Source organism: Pyxicephalus adspersus, chromosome 3 (assembly GCF_032062135.1).
Source record: "Pyxicephalus adspersus chromosome 3, UCB_Pads_2.0, whole genome shotgun sequence".
In the NCBI taxonomy this organism is placed as follows: Eukaryota; Metazoa; Chordata; class Amphibia; order Anura; family Pyxicephalidae; genus Pyxicephalus; species Pyxicephalus adspersus.
The window spans coordinates 49,115,648-49,137,874 of NC_092860.1; the positions used below are offsets into that span (position 1 = coordinate 49,115,648).

Here is a 22,227-nt window from a genome sequence, read left to right on the forward strand (position 1 = left end):
AATGTTATCTTTTTTTTTATTACTATATAATTTAGTGGAAATTCTATAAAAGTATCAGTTAAATGATCCAGACCAGTAACTACAATGTTCCAATTTCCAAAACAGAAACGCATATACTTGATTATTTTATTCTAAATGTGTCATATTAATAATTATTATTAAACATTTATATAGCGCCAACATATTAAGCAGTGTAGTACATTAAATAGGGGTTGCAATTGACCGACCGATACAGACAGTGACACAGGAGGATGGGTGAACCCTACTCAGAAGAGCTTACAATCTATGCCTTTTACTTTGGATAATGGAGACAGCCAGACAGTGTTCTCCCTGTAGAATTTCAATAGTTTTCTATAGCCATCTTAATACCTTGTGAAACCCATGCATTCAAGATAGCCATACCTCAACTTGATATTTCAACTCATCTGTAAGTGTCCAGACTTTTGGATGATTCATTTATCATCTAGTATTCTTCCCCATTGGGTATTAAATTAAGAAAGGGCTCTCTTCAACTGAATGTTGCTTAAATAAATACACATGAATAGCATATATAAAATGAACTGAAGTTATGCTACAAATGTTACAATATGAATCATTCATAGTAGTTGCTAGTATGCTAGGGCACAAGTCGCCAACCGGTGGTCCGTGGCTCTGGCCGGTGCGCCCCCCAGTGAGGTCAGTAGAAGGACCCAGCTGGGGAGGCATACCCAGAGCCATGGACCATGTCCCTCGTTTGGATCGCAGGCTCAGGGCGGCATGCAGGTTCTGGTATCATGACGTCACTCTGGGGGAAGTTTCTTCCCCTTTAAGTGACACACAGCTCCCCGCGCATGTTGAGTCCGTAAATTTAGTGGTCCGTTAGGTCCAAAAGATTGGCGACCCCTGTGCTAAGGAAATTTCACCTCTTTAGACATAGAAAAGCTAGAGATTGTTCAGGCATTCTGCAGAAATAAAAATACAGGGGCATATCAACATTTAAATAAAACCACTCTTCTCTGACCTCAGAGGATCTCGGATACCATATTGTACTAAAGGAGATCCAGTCTTATGTTCCCACTGCACATGGCCAGCAGCTGGAAATTAGAAAGCCAGAAGAGTTCTGCAGATGCCTTAACCGTTGCAGTCTTAAAAGCAGGAAGTGGATAATGCACATAAACTCTCTGAATTAGTACATGTTGACCTGTTCTGGCAATGACAGCTGCATTCTCCTGTCCTACAGTGTGTTCTAAAAGATTATTTTGGGTAATAAAAGCAGTCAGCTCTTCTTGTGAGTGTTTCCAAAGGGAATATGTAATGTTTTTTGCAATTATTTAAATAATTATTCAAATAATTAATTATTCCCTGATTTATAGAGCAAGTGCATTTAGAACACATATATATATATATATATATATATATATATATATATATATATATATATAATGCATGTAACAAACAGCTGCAGCCTGTTACCACAAATGTGACTTCCTTGCACACCAATCCTACAATTTTCGCTGTCTCAGTAGGCATCTAACATATATTTTGGTTGGATTCCCACATTTGCCTGCACTTGCGTGTTAAGCTAAGGTTGCCCATTCATTTTCAATGGCTGCTTGATGCACTAGAAGGCACCAACAAAAATAACGCCATGCGCCGTAAGGCAGAGTAGTGCCATTACTGCATGTTATAGTGTTCTGTAATGCATGTCTGTTGGCAAGGTATGTTGTAGTGCCCTTAGGATTTAATGGCACCACAGTATAATGATGCTCACAACATGTGTTAATGCGGCACAATTGTGTGAAACCCAACCTTAGATTGTGATGAAGAACAACAATAATAAAGTTTCATTGATAAGTTTACACTAACCCAATCACAAGATCTGCAGTTCAGTGAAATTTCACATTTAGGGATATAAATATAAATGTTGTGCATGAGAGTAACACAGCTTTTATACATTTTCTTAAACTATTTAATAGAAAAAATGTTTCCTGGATGAAAGTTGTTTGGATTTTCTATGAAAACAACTGTAAATTGATCCTATTTCTTTCTTTCATGTTTAAAGATAAAAAATGTATTTTAATTTTTTTTTGTATCCAGTACCTAGGATAATATCAGGATATACATGTTGTTATCTCTTGACACATCGTTCATGACTTTTTTCTTTGTAGAAATAGAGCATTATTTGGGAAATATAGTTTCAATACATTTTGAGTCGCAGAACTCAAAGCAGATGATGACTGCCTAATAGTTGCATTTATAGAAATCGTAGAAAGCACATAAAGTGGTGTGTAAAATGCCTTCTATTTGCATGCATTACATACGTGTTGCTGGTGTTTGTAGACTTTTTTTTTATTTATGATTGAGAAAGGCTTTGATCTCCTTTAGTGCAGGTTTCTAAATTCTTTAAATGGGCTTTCATTTAGACTGTTCCATGTACGTGTTACTGAAATAAATATAAGCAGTGTCCATGCTGCACATGACATATGTTTGGGACTAGGTATTGGAATTGAATAATTCATGCTATCTGCTTGTGTGATTGGTATTGCTACTTGTGTGATCGGGATGCCAAAAATTGCTTTGCTTGATGCAGGTAGAAAACTAATCAGAAGCAACTGAAACTTATTGTAAGTAGAGACTAACTTGTTAGTCGTAATGGGAAGGTTGTAGTTACCCATGCAGATAATGCATGATACCCAAGATTTATCAGCATGGATTACTATTGTGAAGGTAATGGTAACCCATGCATGCAGTTCTCTTGCTCTACATACACATAAAAGTCACTCTTAGTCAGCATTGACAATCAATATTTCTGTCAAGTTAAAAAAAAATACAAAAAACCCTAGGTAGTATAGTAAAAGGTAATGTAAATGTGTTGTTGGCATAATATTTATATTAAAGAGCTTTACAATTGTCAAATTTAAAACAGTGGAGGTCTGGCCCTTCCTTTTTCATTTATTATGTTTGAGGCTCAGATCCCTCATCAAGTTAAAGAGCCAAAGGGGAGTTGTGGGAATGATTGAGCCAGTGTAATGATTAAGAAGCCACTATAGTGAAAACAAATGTATTCATGGTGCTTGCATGATCTACAGGTAATGCAAGTATGTTCCAGAAAACAAAAACTGCTGTGTATTTTAATGAAATGTGCTTTTTTATGTATCCTCTTTTTATGAGAGTGAGAGCACTTTAAATATGTGACAGCCAAACATTGTGTAAGATTACAGCAGCCTTCTCTTATATATGTTTTTTTTTCTACTTCTCAATAAAGTCAATTGTATCGTTTCTGTCTTTATGCTCCATTTATGTGTTATGAACATTTTATCCATTTTATCACAGTGACAGAAGCCTTTTGGCCATTGTGTGATTTCATGCCACGTTGTTTCCTCTTACTTTTTGTAACTGTTTTGAAGTTGCCAAAGTCTTTGTTTATCGATTGCTGCAGCTTTAATTAAATGTATAGTGCTCTTGAGAACTGTTAAACCCTGTTAGAAGGATTTTTGGCAGGTTCAAATTATCCCATTGTGTATGTGTCATTCTGCCAGAACACCATCTACTGATTTTCATATGGAAATGTTAAACACTTGCCTTAATTCATCTTTCTTTAGCTAATTCTAACTGTATATAAAAAAGCTCATTGTAATGCAGATTATTATTCTGTATCTCATGGCTCATTAACTATTTTATGCCTGGAGGATTCTAGCAGCACATTGCATAAAAACATAGCAAAAAAGAAAAATGCTTTCTTTTCAACAGAATGAGTTTGCATTATTTATCTTGTAATTCTATGGCTAGTCAATAGCCATGTCACTAACTGTGCATCACAAGAGCTTTCAGTCTAATGTCCTGACCATGGTCATAGTGTAATGTCCCTAGCAAAACCTGGGGCTGTTTTTTTTTTTGTTTTTGTTTTTCTTTGGGAAAGGGAGGTGGTTACCAATTGATGAGTTGTTTTGGGATGTAAAAGGAAATTGGAATACAACCCGCACAAACAAATGTAAAATGTAAAATGACAATAATATATAATTGAAGGAGGTTAGAACTTGGGATCTTAGTGTTTCATGAGTGCTTTGCAATGAATTACCGTATTGCCTTATACCATGTGATGCAGTGTGTTTTAACCTCCCTAGCGGTTCATTTCTTTCCAGTTTTTTATGTCTAAAAGCAGTACATTGTTTTTCATGAAAATTTATTTTACAGTATAATATTGTATGAGTATAATAAAAAGTTTGAAACACAAATTCATGTAAAAATAATAAATTGAATAAATTAAAAAAATCTATAATCTTTTTTTAAAAAAATACATATTATACTCCTCTATACTGTAAAATAAATGTTTTTGAAAACAATGTACTGCTTTTACACAAATAAATCCAATGTATTGCATTCAATACAGTTATTTTGTATTGAATGCAATACAACTGGATTTTAAATTTCCCGCCCCACCGGCAACGTACACACGCACCGACATCACTGGGAACTCCGCGGTGACTCATCGGATGCAGAAGCCGACCGAAAGAAGAGAGAAGAAGACGGTGATCATGGCGATGGACGACGCGGGACGCCGGCGGATAAGGTAAGGCTTTATTTACTATTACCTCCCATAAGATTACCTAGCCCATGTGTGACTCTGGGGTTACCTCTAGGGAGGTTAAACAACAAGAACAAAAAATATTATGGGTATATTTTATGTTCATTCAACCCATCCAAACAAAAAAAAATCATTTTTGAGCACTGATGCATTTTCTTTTCGGCAAAATCCAACACGTGCATAAAAAATCGCCCCATGGAGTTCATACATGACATTGATTTGGTGTCTTGATAATACATATAGGTATTTTAAGTGTAACTTGAGTTAGACAAACCTATAGAAATGAATGTAGTTGTGAGCATTTTGGAGGAACTTTAGCTAGTTATCTACTACAGTATTCAGATGTTTATGTAAAGTGCGTCTGAGTACCTTGAGGATCAGCAGGTTCTTGGTTTTAGGTAGCATGTTTCTTTAGGTTATATTGCTGTGTTATTATAGCTGAATGATTGTAAATATGATACTTCCTTCTTTTTTAATTTTTTTTTTCTCATCAACAGCTCCAGGTATCATTTCCTCTCCATACGCGGGAGCAGCAGGATTTGCCCCAGCTATTGGCTTCCCTCAGGCAGGTGGGTGTAGCACAGGAGCTATCTAACAAGATGTTTGTTTCTTTATTACTCCAGTCTTGTTTCCTCACCTGTTTATAGACATTGAAATAATGACCTAATAACTATAATAAAATAGAAAAATACAGGACAATTGGCCTAATTTTAACTCTAATCACTAAAGACCATTAAGCAAAATATTTTGAGTAGAAGGTGGCAGGATTAATTTTAGCACTTGCAGCAGTTTATTTGCAAAGCGAATTGTTATTTCAAGAGCACATACCTGTGCATGGACAGATCATCATGTACAGGGGTGCCCAACAGGTGGATCGCGATCTACTGGCAGATGACAAGTATGAGTAGATCGCATAGCCCTGCCTTTCAAGATAAACCCCACCGCGCACAGGAGTTATTAAGTCCAACTTTTTATTGTCGGTAGATCATTTTGACTTGGTCATTTTAAAAGTAGCTTGCAAGCACAAAAAAGTGTGGGCACCCCTGATCTAGAGATTGTATTGTATTTTGGTATTCACAATCGGATATCTCAAATGGCAGTGCCATTAATATAAATTGTAGTCTTTAATATGTGACATTACTACTTAAGTGAATAAATTCAGTTTTTCGGTGTAACTTGTGTGCTGAAAGGATCTGCGAACCCTGCTTTTATACAGTATGATTATACAGCAATGTTTTCATGCACTGAATTATCTAATGTGTACAGATGTAATAATGCTGGCCACTGGAGAAATCGATAGCAACTATTATTCAGCTTTTATACTTGGAGAAAAAATAGATTGATGCTTCACTATAAAAGCCATCTGCTATAAATGTGGCACTAGAATTTGTTTATGACTCTAAAGCATTTGTAGATTAAGTGATACAAATCACATATCAGCAAGATAAAAGAAATGCAGTGTTTGTAAATGACAATACTGCATGTTATGGATTCATTTTGGCATATCTTTTTTATTATCTAGAAATATATGCGACCTTAAAAACTGTTCTCTTTTGCAAAGAAATAAAAACTTATGGAGAAGGTTAAGACAGGTTTGAGAGCACAGTACTGGCTGTAATAAGAGATTTTTCATCTATTGTAAAGTAAGGTGGATATTTAAAAAGAAATCTATGAAGTACTCATTGCAGGTAAAGTCTTTAGCCTCCTCCTCGTGTGCACACTTATTGCAGAATTTCCAGAATCTGTTGTCCCTGACTCTGGCACCATAATGTAAAGTATGCTCCCCCTAGAAATGGAGACCTATCTCTTGTGCATATGCATACATGAAATCTGTGCTGTATGTGTTTTTTTTTTTGTATTTTTACCAGTAATACAGTTTGATGGCCATATTGTTTCCTATAGTCTTTTAATATTTTGTACGCTTTTTTTTCCTGACACGTTTATATACCTTCGACAGTCATATACTGTGTAACAATATAATATGTAGAAATAGTAACACAGTTTCAGGGTTTCTTTTGTTTTAGCCAAGCCAGATTTGGGGTATTTTTTTTTCTTTTACACATCTGCATGTTGTGCTTTGCCTTTGAAAGGAGCAAATTGTCACTCCTGTTTTTGTTTTGTTGTCGGTTGTAGTATTGCATTGCTTACTGATATATCGCTTACTGATGCATCGATTCCTGATGTATACTTTAAGATTTGGCTGTGATGCTAAGCTACTTGGCTTGACTGTTAATGCTATGACTCCACAAAGTGTTTTTTTTTTTTTTGCACATTATTTACCTTTGTCTCTTTTGATCATTAATGTTGTCTACTACAAGCCTACGGGGAAAAACTAGCTAATTCAGGTTTATTAATCCAGTGTATATAATCTGTGGAATCCATGTACTGATAAAGTATATAAATCTTTCCTAAATTGTATCTACTGTAGGCACAGACCTCCATAGCAGTGGTCATCAAGTCCTGAGCAGTAATACAATCCAATCCCTTAACGACAAAAAAAATATGAGACCTGCTTTTTTTTTAATAAAGTTGTCAAGTATAATGAGCTAGAGGGTTTGTTTAGAACCAGATGTCTACTGTTGACCTTTGTGCTTTCTAAGTACAATAAATCTCGTAACAGGCCTGCAGACCTGCACATGTAGAGTTTAAATGGCTAAGTATCTTTCTGGTAGTATTGCTCTTTTTTAAGATCTGCATAAACTTTATTATTATTATTATTATTACTTTAGCAGTAGGAATCTATTAGAACACATTATATTAGACCCCATTCTGGCAGCAGTGATCCTTAAATACAATTTGTACTGGATTAGATTAGGTTACACCTAATATTTTGAATCTATGGTAAAACTTGCTAAAGTGAAAGTTGCATTCAGGTTGTACTAAAGCATTTATCAAGAAATCTAAACAGCCAAAGCATTTTCATTCTCCCAGCAAAATAAAGATCATTTTTGCAAGCTTCTGCTACAATCTTTAGTTAAGATATTTGTAACAGAAGGATCATCAACAAGGAAGTGTTATACATCCTGTAGAGACAGCCCTGGGTGCATGTAAAAGAAATTGTACAATATGTTACAAAAGTGTAATTTTCAAGAATTTTTGAAAACGTAAGATGAAGTCACCAGCGCTCCAAAGTACCGGACTTTATTGTAGATTCACTACATCTATGTCACAACATATTTGAAAAGCTAAAGTTTTGGTGTTGCGCAGTGACTCAAGACTCCTGTCTCTTTTTCTTGCAACTAATGTTTTGGTGGGTCACAGCCCACCTTCATCAAACCGTGTTACCAGCATTAGTTCCAACACTGCTTTTGTACAAATGTCAGTTTACTGCCTAACTTTGTGCCATTTTATGTTCTTTAGTGTAGTTAAGCTGTTAGTACTCTTTAGTGTTTTAAGCCTCCTAGAAATAAAAACAAAAAGCAATTGTCTCATGTATATCTTCATGCATTTGATATGCCATCAAATTAAGAAAAGTAAGTCTAAAATAAGATAAATTGCTTTTCCTACAAAGTGTTCTAAAATAGCCTGGAAGCATTTGTTGTTGCCCCAAGAAAAGATCATAAATTATTGGATTGGGGTTGTTTTTTTTAACTAGAAAAGCTGTTTGATATCATCATGTGTCTCACACTGAAAATGGACTGGAAAGTTCACTGAGGTGATGGGACCAACAGTTATAGGACCATCTTCAAGAAGCATGATGTTCATGTGACAAGCGTTACTAATAATTTAAAAATGAATTTTAATATCCATGGCAGCCAATCTTTCTGGATTCAGCCACATAAGGAAAATTGGCCCCCAAATGATTAAAAGGATGATAAGAAAGGTTGACGAAGTCAAGAACAACAACACTATTTTAAAGTTTGTGGGGAAAATAGTAAGTTAAGGGTCCTAACATTTTTGCCCATGCCATTTAATTTGTGTTATTAATATTAACATATTTGTAAAGCGACAACATATTACACAGTACTTTCAATAAATGGGGTCTGCACATGAAAAACCTGGTGATGTCACAATCAATGCCAAAGAAGGACAAGGGGGCCCTGCATAATCAAGCTAATTTTTGAAATAATTTTGTTTGAACAAAACTGATTGTTTTTTAATTCTATTAACATATAAAGCAGTGAATCTGGCCTTTACCTAAATATTTTTTATGAACAATCTTGTGGGTCATGTGTTTTCAGTGGTGGATTGGTTGTCCACTAGAGAATGGAAATGTCAGATATCAATAAGACATAATGGGTTTGATTTTGATATTTTAATATTTTTTGATATTGTAATATTGTATATGAATATTATTAGAGTGGAAAGCTCTACCTGTATATTCAAAAAACTTGAAAAAAGTTTCCCTTTACAAATAATTACATACCATTAAGCCATACATTAACTTTCCAAATAAATTTCATAACGTTTAGAACAGTAATAGCTAGAACAATAGTATCTTATTACAAAAAGTAAGCACATATGTAAAAAGCACAGTAACTTTTACAAGTATTTTTTACTGGTAGTTTTATGTTTATGCTTCCAGGCCTTTTCTCTTCTGCTATTCTTAGAACAACATGGCTCTTTTGTGTTTGAGTTAACTGATTATTGTGGAGACTGCATATTGTAAGCTATATTAAAGCTGTGGTTAATGGGATTGTTTTAGTATTTACATGCTAACCCATAAGAACATATAGATGTAATATTATACATTAAAAGGACACTACAGACAAGTCTTTGATAATTCTGATCTAATGTTTTACAGGTCTGTCAGTCTCAAGTGTACCTGGGGCCCTTGGCCCACTTGCTCTCACCACTTCTACCATTACTGGACGCATGGCAATTCCAGGAATGACTGCCATTCCAGGCCATTCTGTTCTCCTAGTCAGCAATCTAAATCCTGATGTAAGTCATTGATTTAGTCTTCCAATCTCTGTCCACCTCTTCATATGTCTGTTTATAGACAATAAATATTTTTTAGAATGTTTTATATGATTTATTCATAGATTGCTGAATATTTAGAAATAACACCATAAGCCTCTATTATGTTTTTTTACTCTGGTTATTGGTATTCTATCTTTCTATATTTCCATGTTATATTAACTTATATGCAATTATTTCCACAGCTTATTACACCTCATGCACTCTTCATTTTGTTTGGTGAGTAAATTGATTTTTATTATTCAAGATAGACATGCAAATGTTAATCTGATGTCCAGACCCAGTATACAAACTGTCTAAATGTATTTTAAGATTGTCTCGTTTTCTGTATTGTGAAGTGGCATTGTATGCTAGCACACTTCATTCACAACTTATGAAGAGATGTAATACATTTACATTTAACAAGCTAAAAAAACACTTTTGAGAAATACCAGAAACTCTTGTATATGGTAATTTTTTTGTGATGTCTTTCACACACACATCAACACTAGTATAATATGTTTTACTGGCAGGAACTAGGGAACTCCTGATTTAGAGTAAAATGAATGGAGGTAAATACAGTTTCTAGAGGAAAGTCTTCAAGACCCCTGACCCTGATAGAAATTTATATTCAAGCAGGATGGTGACACTGCATAGAGAACCACAACATCTTAGAATTATCCAGTCAAAACTCAAACATACATCCAATTAAAAATCTGTGGTAAGATTTAAAAACTTCTCACCAGAATGTTTATATCCACAGATCTGATTGATGCTAAAGTGGTTCTTCCAAGTAATCAATCAATCCAGGAAATGGGGAAGACGTGTGAGTGGGAACACAAAGTTGTAAAACTGTTTTGGTGCTAAACTCCTAAGAAAAAAAATCTTATATTTTGGAGCTTTAGTAGTTTCTGCAAACCATGCTAAATTTGAAAATCATTTTCAACGGTGATATATGCAGTACTAATTTTGCTTCCATCTTCTGTAGGAGTCTATGGAGATGTCCACCGTGTAAAAATATTATTTAATAAAAAGGAAAATGCACTGGTGCAGATGGCAGATGCAAACCAAGCACAACTGGGTAAGTATAAAAGTTTTATCTTCATATGACACTTTTTTGCCTCTGCGTGCAATATAATTACAATGCAAAAAGTATTAAAGTAATTAAAAAAAAAAACATTGAATTTATTTTTCCCACATAAAAATGTATTAAAAAATAATGTATTTTTACAAAATAATGTAAACCTTACCTAATATTAGCTGTTTGTAAATAATTATACAGTAGAATTTAAGGGCATTTAGAATTCTGTATTACCTATATTAGATTAAACCGTATTCTGTTTGTTTTTTTTTATAGCCATGAGCCATCTAAATGGGCAGAGACTTCATGGAAGGGTACTACGAATTACCCTTTCAAAGCATCAGTCTGTTCAGCTTCCTCGTGAAGGACATGAAGACCAAGGCCTTACTAAGGACTACACCAATAGCCCATTGCATCGCTTCAAAAAACCAGGCTCCAAGAACTTCCAAAATATCTTTCCTCCGTCTGCGACACTGCACCTATCTAACATCCCGTATGTACTATTTATCCCATTTAAAATTGGTGAATGACATTTGCATCTATTTGGAAATATTCCTATTTTCTCTGCCTTGTTTTTGTTTGTTCATTGTGGAATAAGCGCCTATCTGTTGTAGAGAAGGGAACTTTTTCAAACGGGGGTAAGCAAACTTTTTTGACTGCTAGGCCATTTCAGGAGGTCAAGAAGGCACACTAGGCCAGAAGAAACAAGGTGTCCAAGAAAACTTTTAAAAAAAAAAAAAATACAGTATCAATGGGAAACATGGTGTTGCATGTTCTTAGAGATAGATACAATATCAGGTTCTAATGATGAGGAGTTCAGCAACCGAATGTCATTAAGGTGATTGTCAGTGAGCTGAAAGCGCAGCTTGTTCTTACAAAACTTAGTGACATAATATAAGGCTCTTTTGGCTGGCTGACATTGGGCAGTTCATACCTGTAAATGGATACTAAATGTTAGTAGTCTGTTAGAAACACTTTGCTATGACCGTAGTTTTGTAGTCACTACCCTCTGCTTTTTTGTGATGGTTACCCTCCACTTTTCGCGCCCTCTGCTAAATGTGTACCAGCCCAGTATACCATATATATGCTATGATATCCATTTGACCTTTAGCCTCCTAAGGGCTTGTTCACACAGAATTGTAATGCAGTGATATATATCAAAAGCAATCATCTCCATCCGCATGGCTTTTGTTCATGGTAGTTAATAGGCCTCAGCATACACTTTTTAAGTCTCATTTAAGGCTCTGACAAATGTTCTTGCATTATGGAAGAGAAGATTCCTGCAGCCAAGAGGATATATTTTATTTGTTATAAAGCAGTGGCCACCAACCTTTCTGACAGCAGGGCCTGGTAACATAGAATACAGTTTTGCCATGGTTTTTGGGGAGGATTTCACAACAACTTAACATGTCAGTGTAACTTGCATTGCTCTGCCATTCTCCGCAGCTCAGCCTCCTGTCAGCACACTGTCACTAGCTGCAGAGCAGTGTAAGGAGGGCCACTGGCGCTCCTGCTGCCTCCACTCCTGTCATCTGCAGCCCCCAACTCAACAGTCACAGTGACCCCTGTTATAGAGGACAATATGATATATTGCATAGAATTGCTTGTAATGTTAAACTGTTGTCATGTAATATACTCCTGAATGTTACATGTTATTTTATTTTTTCTTTCTCTTTGGAAGGCCTTCAGTCTCTGATGATGACCTTAAGAGATTATTTGCAAGCACTGGATGTTCAGTCAAAGCCTTTAAATTCTTCCAGTAAGTATCTTGGTTTCCTATACTTAAAGGGCAGATGTTCTTATGAGTAATTGTGAAATTGTTCTTTAAACTATTTAGTTTACATACGTGTGACTGTTCTTTTATTATAAACATTTAACCGGTGGTTTAAATTTGAACAGAAGTCTATTCATTCTGGTCTCAGACTTGTGGGTATGTATGTGTATATATGTATATGTTATTGTAGCCTTTTAATATAGGTTCAAAGGAAATGGTATGTGGTGGTTATTAAAATTACACCAGGGATCTCTGTCTTCCCACACTGAGCATGTCTCTTTTACTGTTATATTGTTGCAGAGCCATATCATCCCACATCATCATCCTCAATTAATTGTCATTTGGCTAATTTTTTGCAGTCCGCTTGCTAGTTATAGCCAGAGAAGAAGGTAAAGTTTTGCAAAGGGAGGGGCATAGGCTAAGTAAAATCTAGTGTTTGCACCCAATTTTCCATTTCCTATTTACTTAGAGAAAATGTTTGAATATATTATAGATGTTCTTTTCAGTGCATCGGTTTGAACTCAAGTTAAAAAAAATATTCCCTGTTACAAATCCTTATTAGAATGGACACTATTGTAATGGAGCCTTTCATAGTATTCAGAATACTATATCTCAATACCTTAACAAATGGGATGTTTGACTCTTGTTTCACAACCAAACATGTCAAAAGAAAAAGAAAGTGCACCATCTTTTAATTCTAAAGGCATTGCCTTTAAAGACATAATAAAATAATATTTACTGAGTAGGTCTTAAAATTAAGTAAATACAATCACAGAAGCAGTTTGGGGAAAAATGTACACTTTCAAAAAACATTGAAAGCTTAAGTAGTGGCCAGGTGCTGTTAATCAAATGCACGTGATTTTTCATCAGCGGGTATGACCATCCCTATAATAGCAGAAGCATTGACTGTTTGCTAGACCCAAGACTTGTGTGATCTTAAAGTAATTGTTGCTGCCCATCACTCCCATGCCCATTAAGTTGACCGTGAGCTTTTGTTCTTACCAAAATACTCTGGAGGCAAATGTGTAACATCTAAAGCTCAATTGAAATCGGGTCATGCAACAGGACAATCCCAAGCACACCAGAATGCCTAAAAAAGAAAAATCAATGTTTTGCAGTGGTCCAGTTTAAGTCCAAAGGTTAACCTTATCAAAATGCTGTTGTTGGATTTGTGGGAGAGACGTGTATAAACAAATGCCCACAAACCTTCAATGACCTGAAGCAATGTTAAGAACAGTGAGCCAAAATGACACCACAATTCACTGTAGTGGTAGTCTTTACAGATGGTTTCTATGAATGTCATTTTAGATTTTTAGCGAAAACCTACAGAAACAGTGCTGATTTTGAAGCTGCCCCTATACATGAAATAATGGAAATTATTCAGTAAAAATATGCCGATTGTGTTTACTTTGTTTGTAGGAAAGATCGAAAGATGGCTCTTATCCAACTTGGATCACTGGAAGAAGCTATACTGGCTCTAATTGAACTGCACAACCATGACTTGGGAGACAACCACCATCTGAGAGTTTCCTTCTCTAAGTCGATGATTTGATTTCTCGCCATTATTTTCTCCTATTTTCTTGAAAAGACTGGACCACGGTTTTGGCTAAATTCCTCAGACACAGACTGAAGACGGCCAAGACCAATTCAGCATCATTTGTTATCATGAACCAACATGAAAAGAAAAAGATATTCCTCCTCATACACAAATTTATAAAATAGAATGACCAAGGCATAAATATTCTACTGTACAGCAGTGAAACATGCAGATTATGAGTTTTATTCATTTTGTAAAAACACCCTTGTGATCATTTCCTTTTTGATCCAAAACAACATTACACAGCATTTTTCTGACAATCATTAAGCTTTCAAGTTACTTCAAAATTGAATAAAAATTCTAATACTAATTATTTTAAGGAAAATTTTTACATATCAAGTTAAACAAATTATTTATAGTTGTACAGAGGTTAACGCTAAATGTTTCTCTGTCCTTGGCATTGTATTTTTATTTAAATTAAATTTGCAAAATTCTTGCTAGACTAACTAACCATTGCAAAAAAGCTTTAAAACACAATATTTTACTATTTTTAGGTATGCAGTTGGCATTTACCTATCCATACATTGTTCATCTTTATTCAGTTGCTCCGCACAAGTGTAGATTTGATAATTATCTTGTATAACTTGAAAATACCACAACATATTTATGAATTATGATCGAATGGCTATTTGCCAGTTGAGATTTGTTGTGTAAGCAATGATTTTGGAACAAAATGAAAACGTTCACAATCAAATCATGAGCTATTTTTTTCTGATGAAAAATAGAAACGTTTACAGTCTTAATGATATGATTCAGGTCTCTCATTTGGTTTTTGCAGATTTTTAAAAAATTATTTTTGGTAATGTGTTAAAGACTTAAACCTCAAGGGTCTTTTGTACCACTATAATAACTGAAATCTTTACATCAAAATTACTGTGTACTTAATTTACTTATGTGCCTTATGTGCTTATAATGACAAATAGGCTAGAATTTTTTCTGATGTATCTTCTGCAATCTTTATTGTGGGCTTGGTGAGAGAGTTTTTGCTTCCTTCATTTCTAGATTTTATTTTTTGTTTGTGTTTTTAATATATGTTTGCTTTTTCTGTTGTGTCCAACAGGCATAAAACGGTTATAGTTCCTTTAGCAGTAGTGAACAGCTAAGAAAACAGAATAAATGATGAAGCTTGCAAATATTCTAAATAATAATCTATACATACGCTTTGTTGAAGGGACTGGATATATTAAAAATATACAGGCCAGACTTTTGTAATGAGAAACTGTTGAGGCTTCAAAACAGACCTTAGATGTGCTCCTATGTTTGTATGCCTCACACAAGGCTTGTTGTATTCCATGTCGAAAGTGCATGTTCTTTTTTCACAAACATATCCGTGTGTTTGAAATATTTTATTGCATTTCCATAGGAGAAAGTCATCCGTGGCATTTGTTCTTTATTTTGTGCTGATTTTAAAAAAAAATGGACAAAAGAAAACAAATGCAGTACTTTAATTGTCTAAATCGGCCTTTCTCAACAATTTTTTTTTACCTCTGAGGAACCCCTTAAATAATGGCCAGGTCTTGGAGAACCCCTGCTAAAACCAGTACATTAGGTGTTAGTGTGAAAAATGCCCCTTTTATTAGTGGTCAGTTGGAAGAATGTTCCCCTTGAAGTGGTTTTCTATATGCCCCCCAAAGACAGCTAAGAAGATCTTTGTTGTTTTGTCTCGAAAACTATTTAGGCACCAGCGAAGGGACGGTCGGTAATCCAAGCTGAAAGAACCCCTAGCCACCTCTAGAGAAACCCAAGGGTTCATTGGAACCTTAGTTGAGAATGGCTGGTCTAAATGGCAACATAGACAGACACACACTCTTGTATTGTGATTTTATAAGTCCACCCTTATATGATGCCAGTATCTGCACTGGCTAGAAAAAAGTGTGTTTATTTACACACAATGCACCTCAATGTGCAAAAAGCTGCAAGGACATAGAAAACATTGATCTTTTTTAAACACACATGAATGTACCGGTATGTTTTATTTAACTGCATTATTTTATTTTAAATATTGACTGTTGACACGGAAATGTCATTGAAAGCATTTCTTACTCTCTAGAGTGGTGGTCTAAAAATGGTTGGTTTGTATGTTGTATATCTGTTGAAATTTGGTAGCTATTGGCCTGACTTATTTTTCCTGTATATGTTCCCATAGCCTGCAAACTGTTGCCTCACTCAGGTTATCTTCAATCTTCTTTTTTATTTTTATCTTATCTTGATGCATAACAAAATGCAAAAAATCTTAATCTACAAGAATGTCTTTTACCGGCGCTGAATGTCAGTTGCTGCTATTGGCAAGAACATGCAGTAGTAACAAAATGTAATATAGCTGAGTTGAGTTGAGGTCTTAGCTGGTCTAAGTACATTGTGTGGTGTTATACCAATACTAGTCCCTTTCCCTGTGTTTAAATTATAAAAAATTATATATAAAACTGAAATTCAAATTCACTATTTTCTATTTAAATAGTGTTCTTGTGATAACACAAGATGTCTTAGGGAACTTCAGTATATTGGAGCAGTGTTTTCTGGATATAACATACCATTTGAAGTACCTCCTAACCATAATTTAAACCATATATATATATAAATTCTTTCTGTCGAAGGTGTTTTATCTTTAGAGGGGCTATCTGGTTTATATAACCATGCTTATTAGCCTGTGTTATTCTAAATTCCCACTCAGGTAATTCTCATGAGCAAAAATTGTCCTTTTCTTTTTGAGTGACAGCGTATCAAAAATAAGCAACTGTTGATTTGTACCTATATAAGAAAAAATAAGTATATATATATTTTTCTTTTTTTTTTCTCGAATTAAAATAAGAGGTTTTGACCAGTTACACACGTGCATTTTTGTCTTAATAAAACAATTTAAACAATGTTGTCATTGTGTATGTGGAAGGGTGTGCCTGCCATCACCAATGGTATTGTATTGTGTGTTTGTACGAGTATAACAGATGATATATTCGTATGATGATTTGATGCCTATAGGATATTGCAATAAAAAGTAGTGCTATTTCTGCTGGAACACCTGATTCCCCTTTACATATATAGGCAATAATATTTTGGTACCACAGAACATCTTCCAGTACCATTGAATAATGTAGTCTGTCTTCTTGTATGATTTCATAAATTGTAATTGTAAAATGCTGTGTAGCTTGATAATGTTGACAAGCAATCATTGTTTCTGCCTTTCTGTTCTGTGATGGTAAAACATTAAAATGGATATATTGATTACGTTTATTCAGTCCTAAACTGCCGTTCCAATAGTCTTCCTTAGGACAATGTTCAGTCATAGGGGAATATTTTCTTATGTGCCTAATGTCTTTCAGATATGGTAGAAGTTAAGAGATCACACCTTGGTGCAATATTCTTTTTGTCTGTCATATTTCTAGACCTAAGTTGCAAGTAGACTGATATGATGGCACTGGTCTGATTTGCCAGTAATTATTAAAACAGGACTTTCATGATTATATTGATATATTTAAATGGAACACTTCTAAAGTCTGCAGTTATTCATAAAGTGTTTTAACCAAAAAGCTGCATTCTTCTAATTTGGCTAAAAGCTTGTCATTTTTGTATTTGAGCTTGAAATCTGCATTGATACCTGACCAGATAACCACACCGCTGTAATCCTGGTGAATAAATACTGGAGATTCCAAATGTGATGCGTTAACGTCACTGACAAGTGCTTTTTGAGCAGACGTCTTATATACTCACAGGCTATTCTCATAATTAAGTTCACCTTGGCCTGAAGCTTGATGTGTACAGTTTGCTTTCTATGAACTCAGAGTTTAGGAATGGTGAACGAGGCAGCTGCCATTCTTGCTTAGTGATAAGCACTTTTACATTGGCAAGCCATTATAATGTCGCATGCAAAAAAGTAAAAAAAAAATCATGTGACTATGCCCATTACACCAATTTCTTCTCACCATTCAACCAAATAGTGATATATTAGACAGGGACAATGTGTTTTAAGTACTGCATGATATTAGATTAAGAATTATTTTGTGAGTAATTGTTCTATTAGCAAGCATGTATATTTTTTATGCTTTGTGTACCATTAAGATCACTAGCTTGACATGTTATTATGGAGGGAAATCCATTAAGCTTTTTGTTTTTATTTCATATTGTTAGAATGTGTGTGTATCATAGATAAAGTTTTTTTGGTGTTTATTGGTTATTGTAAAGCCATAGGTGACTGTATTTTATCTTTAGGAGAACGTGACCTACATTCTTTATTTAGCTTGTCATATTACTAAGCTTTTGTTCTGTATATGGTGACTTTTATTTTAATTGTTTTTTCAGCAAAGTAGCAACATGCTCCAGTTTTGAAAGCAACCTTTTCTTGCCATGAATAATAGATAATTAAAGCAGCATTTCCCTTTAATGACTTGTGAGCATAATAAATACCCTTTATGGAACTTTGGCTGAGACCACACAGCTCAGAATACTACTGGTTTATAATTAAAAATCTTGTTTCACTTATTTCATATTCCCACTGCTATAAAATAAATTATCAACAGCAAATCTGAGCCTTAATGTGGCACATTTCACAATCTTCTAATACTTTTCCCTTAAAGTATATTTTGCTATGTATGAATTTATGGGTTTTGTTTTGATACTTAATGTTAAAATAAAATGTGACCAAATGTGTTTGATTCACATCCAACATAAAAAGAATGTGGGGAAAGGTCAGCAGGATCTTTGTAACAAATGTGACATTCAATCTATTTATTTTATTCTGACCTACTTATGTTTGTGTACTTTTTAAATTATTAGCAATAAAAGGCTGATTTTGTAAAGGAAAATTGCAGGTAAATGCAGTTTTGTGCAGTGTGAAAAAATGCCTTTGAAAATTTTGCTGGTATGTGCGTATAAAGGATGTAAAGACTTCACATGAAATCACTCTTTCTTATTTGTATCCTGTAGAAATTTGTTAAATAGTTGGTGAGGCAAAAATGTTAGATCTAAAATTTACCGTTCTGTGATCTATGCCCCTTCTTGAAGGCATTCATGCATATTTATATTATGTTGACATTTGCTAATATGAACAAAAGGATTCCCTACCAAAAGTTTGTAGATCACTTGTACTCCGTTCACTAACAGTGATAAGGTAGCCAACGTTTAATTCCAGAAATGTATGACCCATATTGTATAAAACACAGGATTCTGCATGATAAATGCCTGTGAATAGGATCCATTAATAAGTTGTAATTACATATAGTTTGCATGAGATGTTAGTTGTAAATTTGCCATAAATCACAAATCGTTTTTAGTGTTTTTTTTTTTTTTGTTTTTTGTCTTTTAAATCTGCCCACATAAGCTTATTATAAAAAAGCGAAAAAGTATTAGATTTTATTATTTTTTTCAGATAAATAATGTTTTGTTAACTTCATTTATTAGGTAATCTTAGAGTGCAGATGTAAGTGGCTGTAGGGTGACCATGTATCTTTACGTTTATAACCAATATTAATATCTTTACCTGTATAATCAATGATACCTTTTTTGTCATTTTCCAAATGTTGCCTAATTTCTGGCGTCTCAAGATGTCATGCTTAGTTCTCATACTACAAAAATTGTTCATTGTTATATGTGTGGGTGAGATACACACATGTCATTTCTTAAATAATTTTATTTTCTGGAGCCAAGATGCTGAAAGTTTGGGCTCAAAAAAATGATTCAAAGCTCAAGGTTTTCCAATTGAATGTTTTAAGGTTTAAAGGATCAATTTTTTCTTTCATTTGTAAATTTATTACATTATACTACTTCATGTACAAACATACAAATAAGAATGGCCTGCAGGATTTGTGTACTTAAAGTCAAAGTAGGTTGTATTTTAGGGGCTGACTTACCCCAGTTTCCTGTATCATTAACTCCCATTTATCACAATGCTTACTATGCTCCCACTGCATTCCTCAAGATTTAAGTAAAAATGATTGATATTATGAATACAAGTGGAGGGGAGGGAGGGATCTGATTGAAATACAACCTACTGGACCTACTGAAGTATTTGCCCATTCTGGTAGATTTCACATTTGATCCCCACTGCTTCCGTTTGCCTTATTGGTTACTTGACAGCTCAACTGACTACAGGTGAGGGCAAATTGGTGTGTGACTTCTGCTTGAATGATTACAGTTGCAGCCAATCCTCATTGAAACTGTCCTGTCCTAAAGCTGCCAGTCACTGCTTAGTGTGAGACTTTCCCCTATATAGTTATTGGTTCAGTTTGCTGACCCAACAGATCAAATGTAAGAGCAATGTATATGGTGTATGACCTGCTTAATTTTTTTTTTTTGTTGTCGCTGAAATTTAAAACTTGGTCCATATGGAGTAATCAAGTTATGTCCTGAACTGGTCTTTTAAAGTTTGATTGGACAAACCTATTATTTACACAAACACATGTACTTTGAGGCGTAAATTGCTGCTTTAGTAAATAGGCAAGGCCCCCTCCCCCTATTTAGTTTGTAATTATTTCTAATATAAATGTCCTTATTATATGTTTGTGATGAATTGGTGGTTTTGTATTCTTGAATGTACTTTGAGTGTAAACAAGGTCTAATGTACAGGATTATGGAAAGCTGTGGTTTAATATTTTATTGACTAACATACAGTTTGGAAAAAGTTGCTGCTGTCAATGTTGCATTCACATATCTTCTAAGACATTACAACATGATAATTTGTGTTTATTTGCACAGGCAATGTTTATATAACGGTGTTCAGGTGTCTGCAAACTGAACATTTCCACCTCCTAGAATACATTTATCTTCTACCTTACAAATATCTACTGCTAGTTTTCTGAATATCATTAACCAGAAAATATGTATCTTTTTCTATAGCCTTTGGGGCATGAAGCAGGATGGATTAACTAAAAAGGACCAAAGTTTATGTGCCTTCAATTTTCAACTTTAACTGTCCATATCTAAATCACTGTAACATTCTTTTCACATTGATTTATACCTAACTGGTGGCACACAAGCACACCAATGTCAGCAGGCAGTTTAGGAGTGAGTATTCACTAGGATATATAAAAAGCCTGGTCCAGCCATAAGGAGAAGCAAGAATAAGCGATATGAGAAGTGTTGTGCTTGTTAAAGGCATGTATGGCCTCAAACCATAAGAAACACTCCTGCCTGCTTGCAGTATAGATGTGTTCATCCTTAACAAAGAATCGCTTTCATACAACACTCCTGTAATAACCCATATGCATCTATGTCATGAATTTGGAAACCGTCTTAGTAATACTCCTATGATGGTAATATTTCAGTAATTTCTTTTGTTTTTTTGAAAACCTAGGTTTACAGTATTGCTAATCATGCCTACAAAGAAAATGGTCACTTCATGTTTTTCTTTATTTTTGGTATGAGAATATTGCATATTCTGTTTTGTAAGCCCACAGTAGCACAAGTTCCATGGTTTGACTAGACACATTCTTGTACTGTATAGAATGTCACCTCATTGCTCTGACCAAAGATGTCTGTCCTGGTATTACTGAGATGTTTTTCTGGGTGTGTACATTTTAGTTTTAAATATGCTATTCAAAAACAAAAGTGGCCTTTTTGACTTATTTTTTTACACCCCGTCATTTCCATTTTGTGACATTAGTGCAAAGGTTTATGGAGAATTCAAGTACTGTATTTGGGGGAAAAAAGAATAAAAATGGTTGTTGGCCAATGGTATATATATTACATAATCCGTACTGCCTGTTATGTAATTTTGTCCCTCCTATTACCAAGTATGTTCACTTGACATAACAAAATGTAAATATTTGTAACAATTTTTTTTTTACTTGGCAAAAAAAAGTGGTTTTTGGGAACAATTTAAGGTATACAGTGATTTTATATATAAAAAAAAACATCACTTGACTTGTATATTTTGATAAGCAACAGTACCAGCTTTCATTTGTGACAATGTGGTGGGTGGATGGGGCAGCAAGAATCCATGTATGTTATGATGACCTGTTACTTAATGAAAAGTGAAGATGAATATTAAAGAAAACATATTTTCTAACTGCGTAGTGCATGGTTGTTTTACATTCATGTATAATATTTAAAAACTATTAAACACTAATTTATATATATATATATATATATATATATATATATATATATATATATATATTAGTGTATTCCAAATACTGCTCAGATACGTATGCTTACTTCTTTCCTGAAAACTAGCTGTTTGTAGCATGCCTTTAATAAATGTCATTACATCTATACTCTCTTAAATACTCCTGTATTCTTGTTGTCTTCTGCCTTTTTGTTTTCTTTCATCCTGACTTGTAAATCTAATATTGTGGTTTTTTTTTTATTATTTCCCTTGTATC

At 34.3% G+C, this 22,227-nt stretch overlaps 1 protein-coding gene across 7 annotated transcripts in view; it reads left to right on the forward strand.

The window, feature by feature from the left end:
- The window catches only part of PTBP3 (polypyrimidine tract binding protein 3), an 89,834-nt gene extending 67,923 nt beyond the window's left edge, over positions 1-21,911 (forward strand). For all 7 annotated transcript variants that reach the window (XM_072404515.1, XM_072404511.1, XM_072404507.1 and 4 more), the window contains 7 exons: positions 5,062-5,133; positions 9,309-9,448; positions 9,670-9,703; positions 10,452-10,544; positions 10,821-11,037; positions 12,226-12,303; positions 13,738-21,911. In XM_072404515.1, the coding sequence (XP_072260616.1) occupies positions 5,062-5,133; positions 9,309-9,448; positions 9,670-9,703; positions 10,452-10,544; positions 10,821-11,037; positions 12,226-12,303; positions 13,738-13,870 (767 nt within the window). In that variant the 3' untranslated portion in view covers positions 13,871-21,911. The remainder of the gene's footprint in view (positions 1-5,061; positions 5,134-9,308; positions 9,449-9,669; positions 9,704-10,451; positions 10,545-10,820; positions 11,038-12,225; positions 12,304-13,737) is intronic.
- Positions 21,912-22,227: the final 316 nt, after the last annotated feature.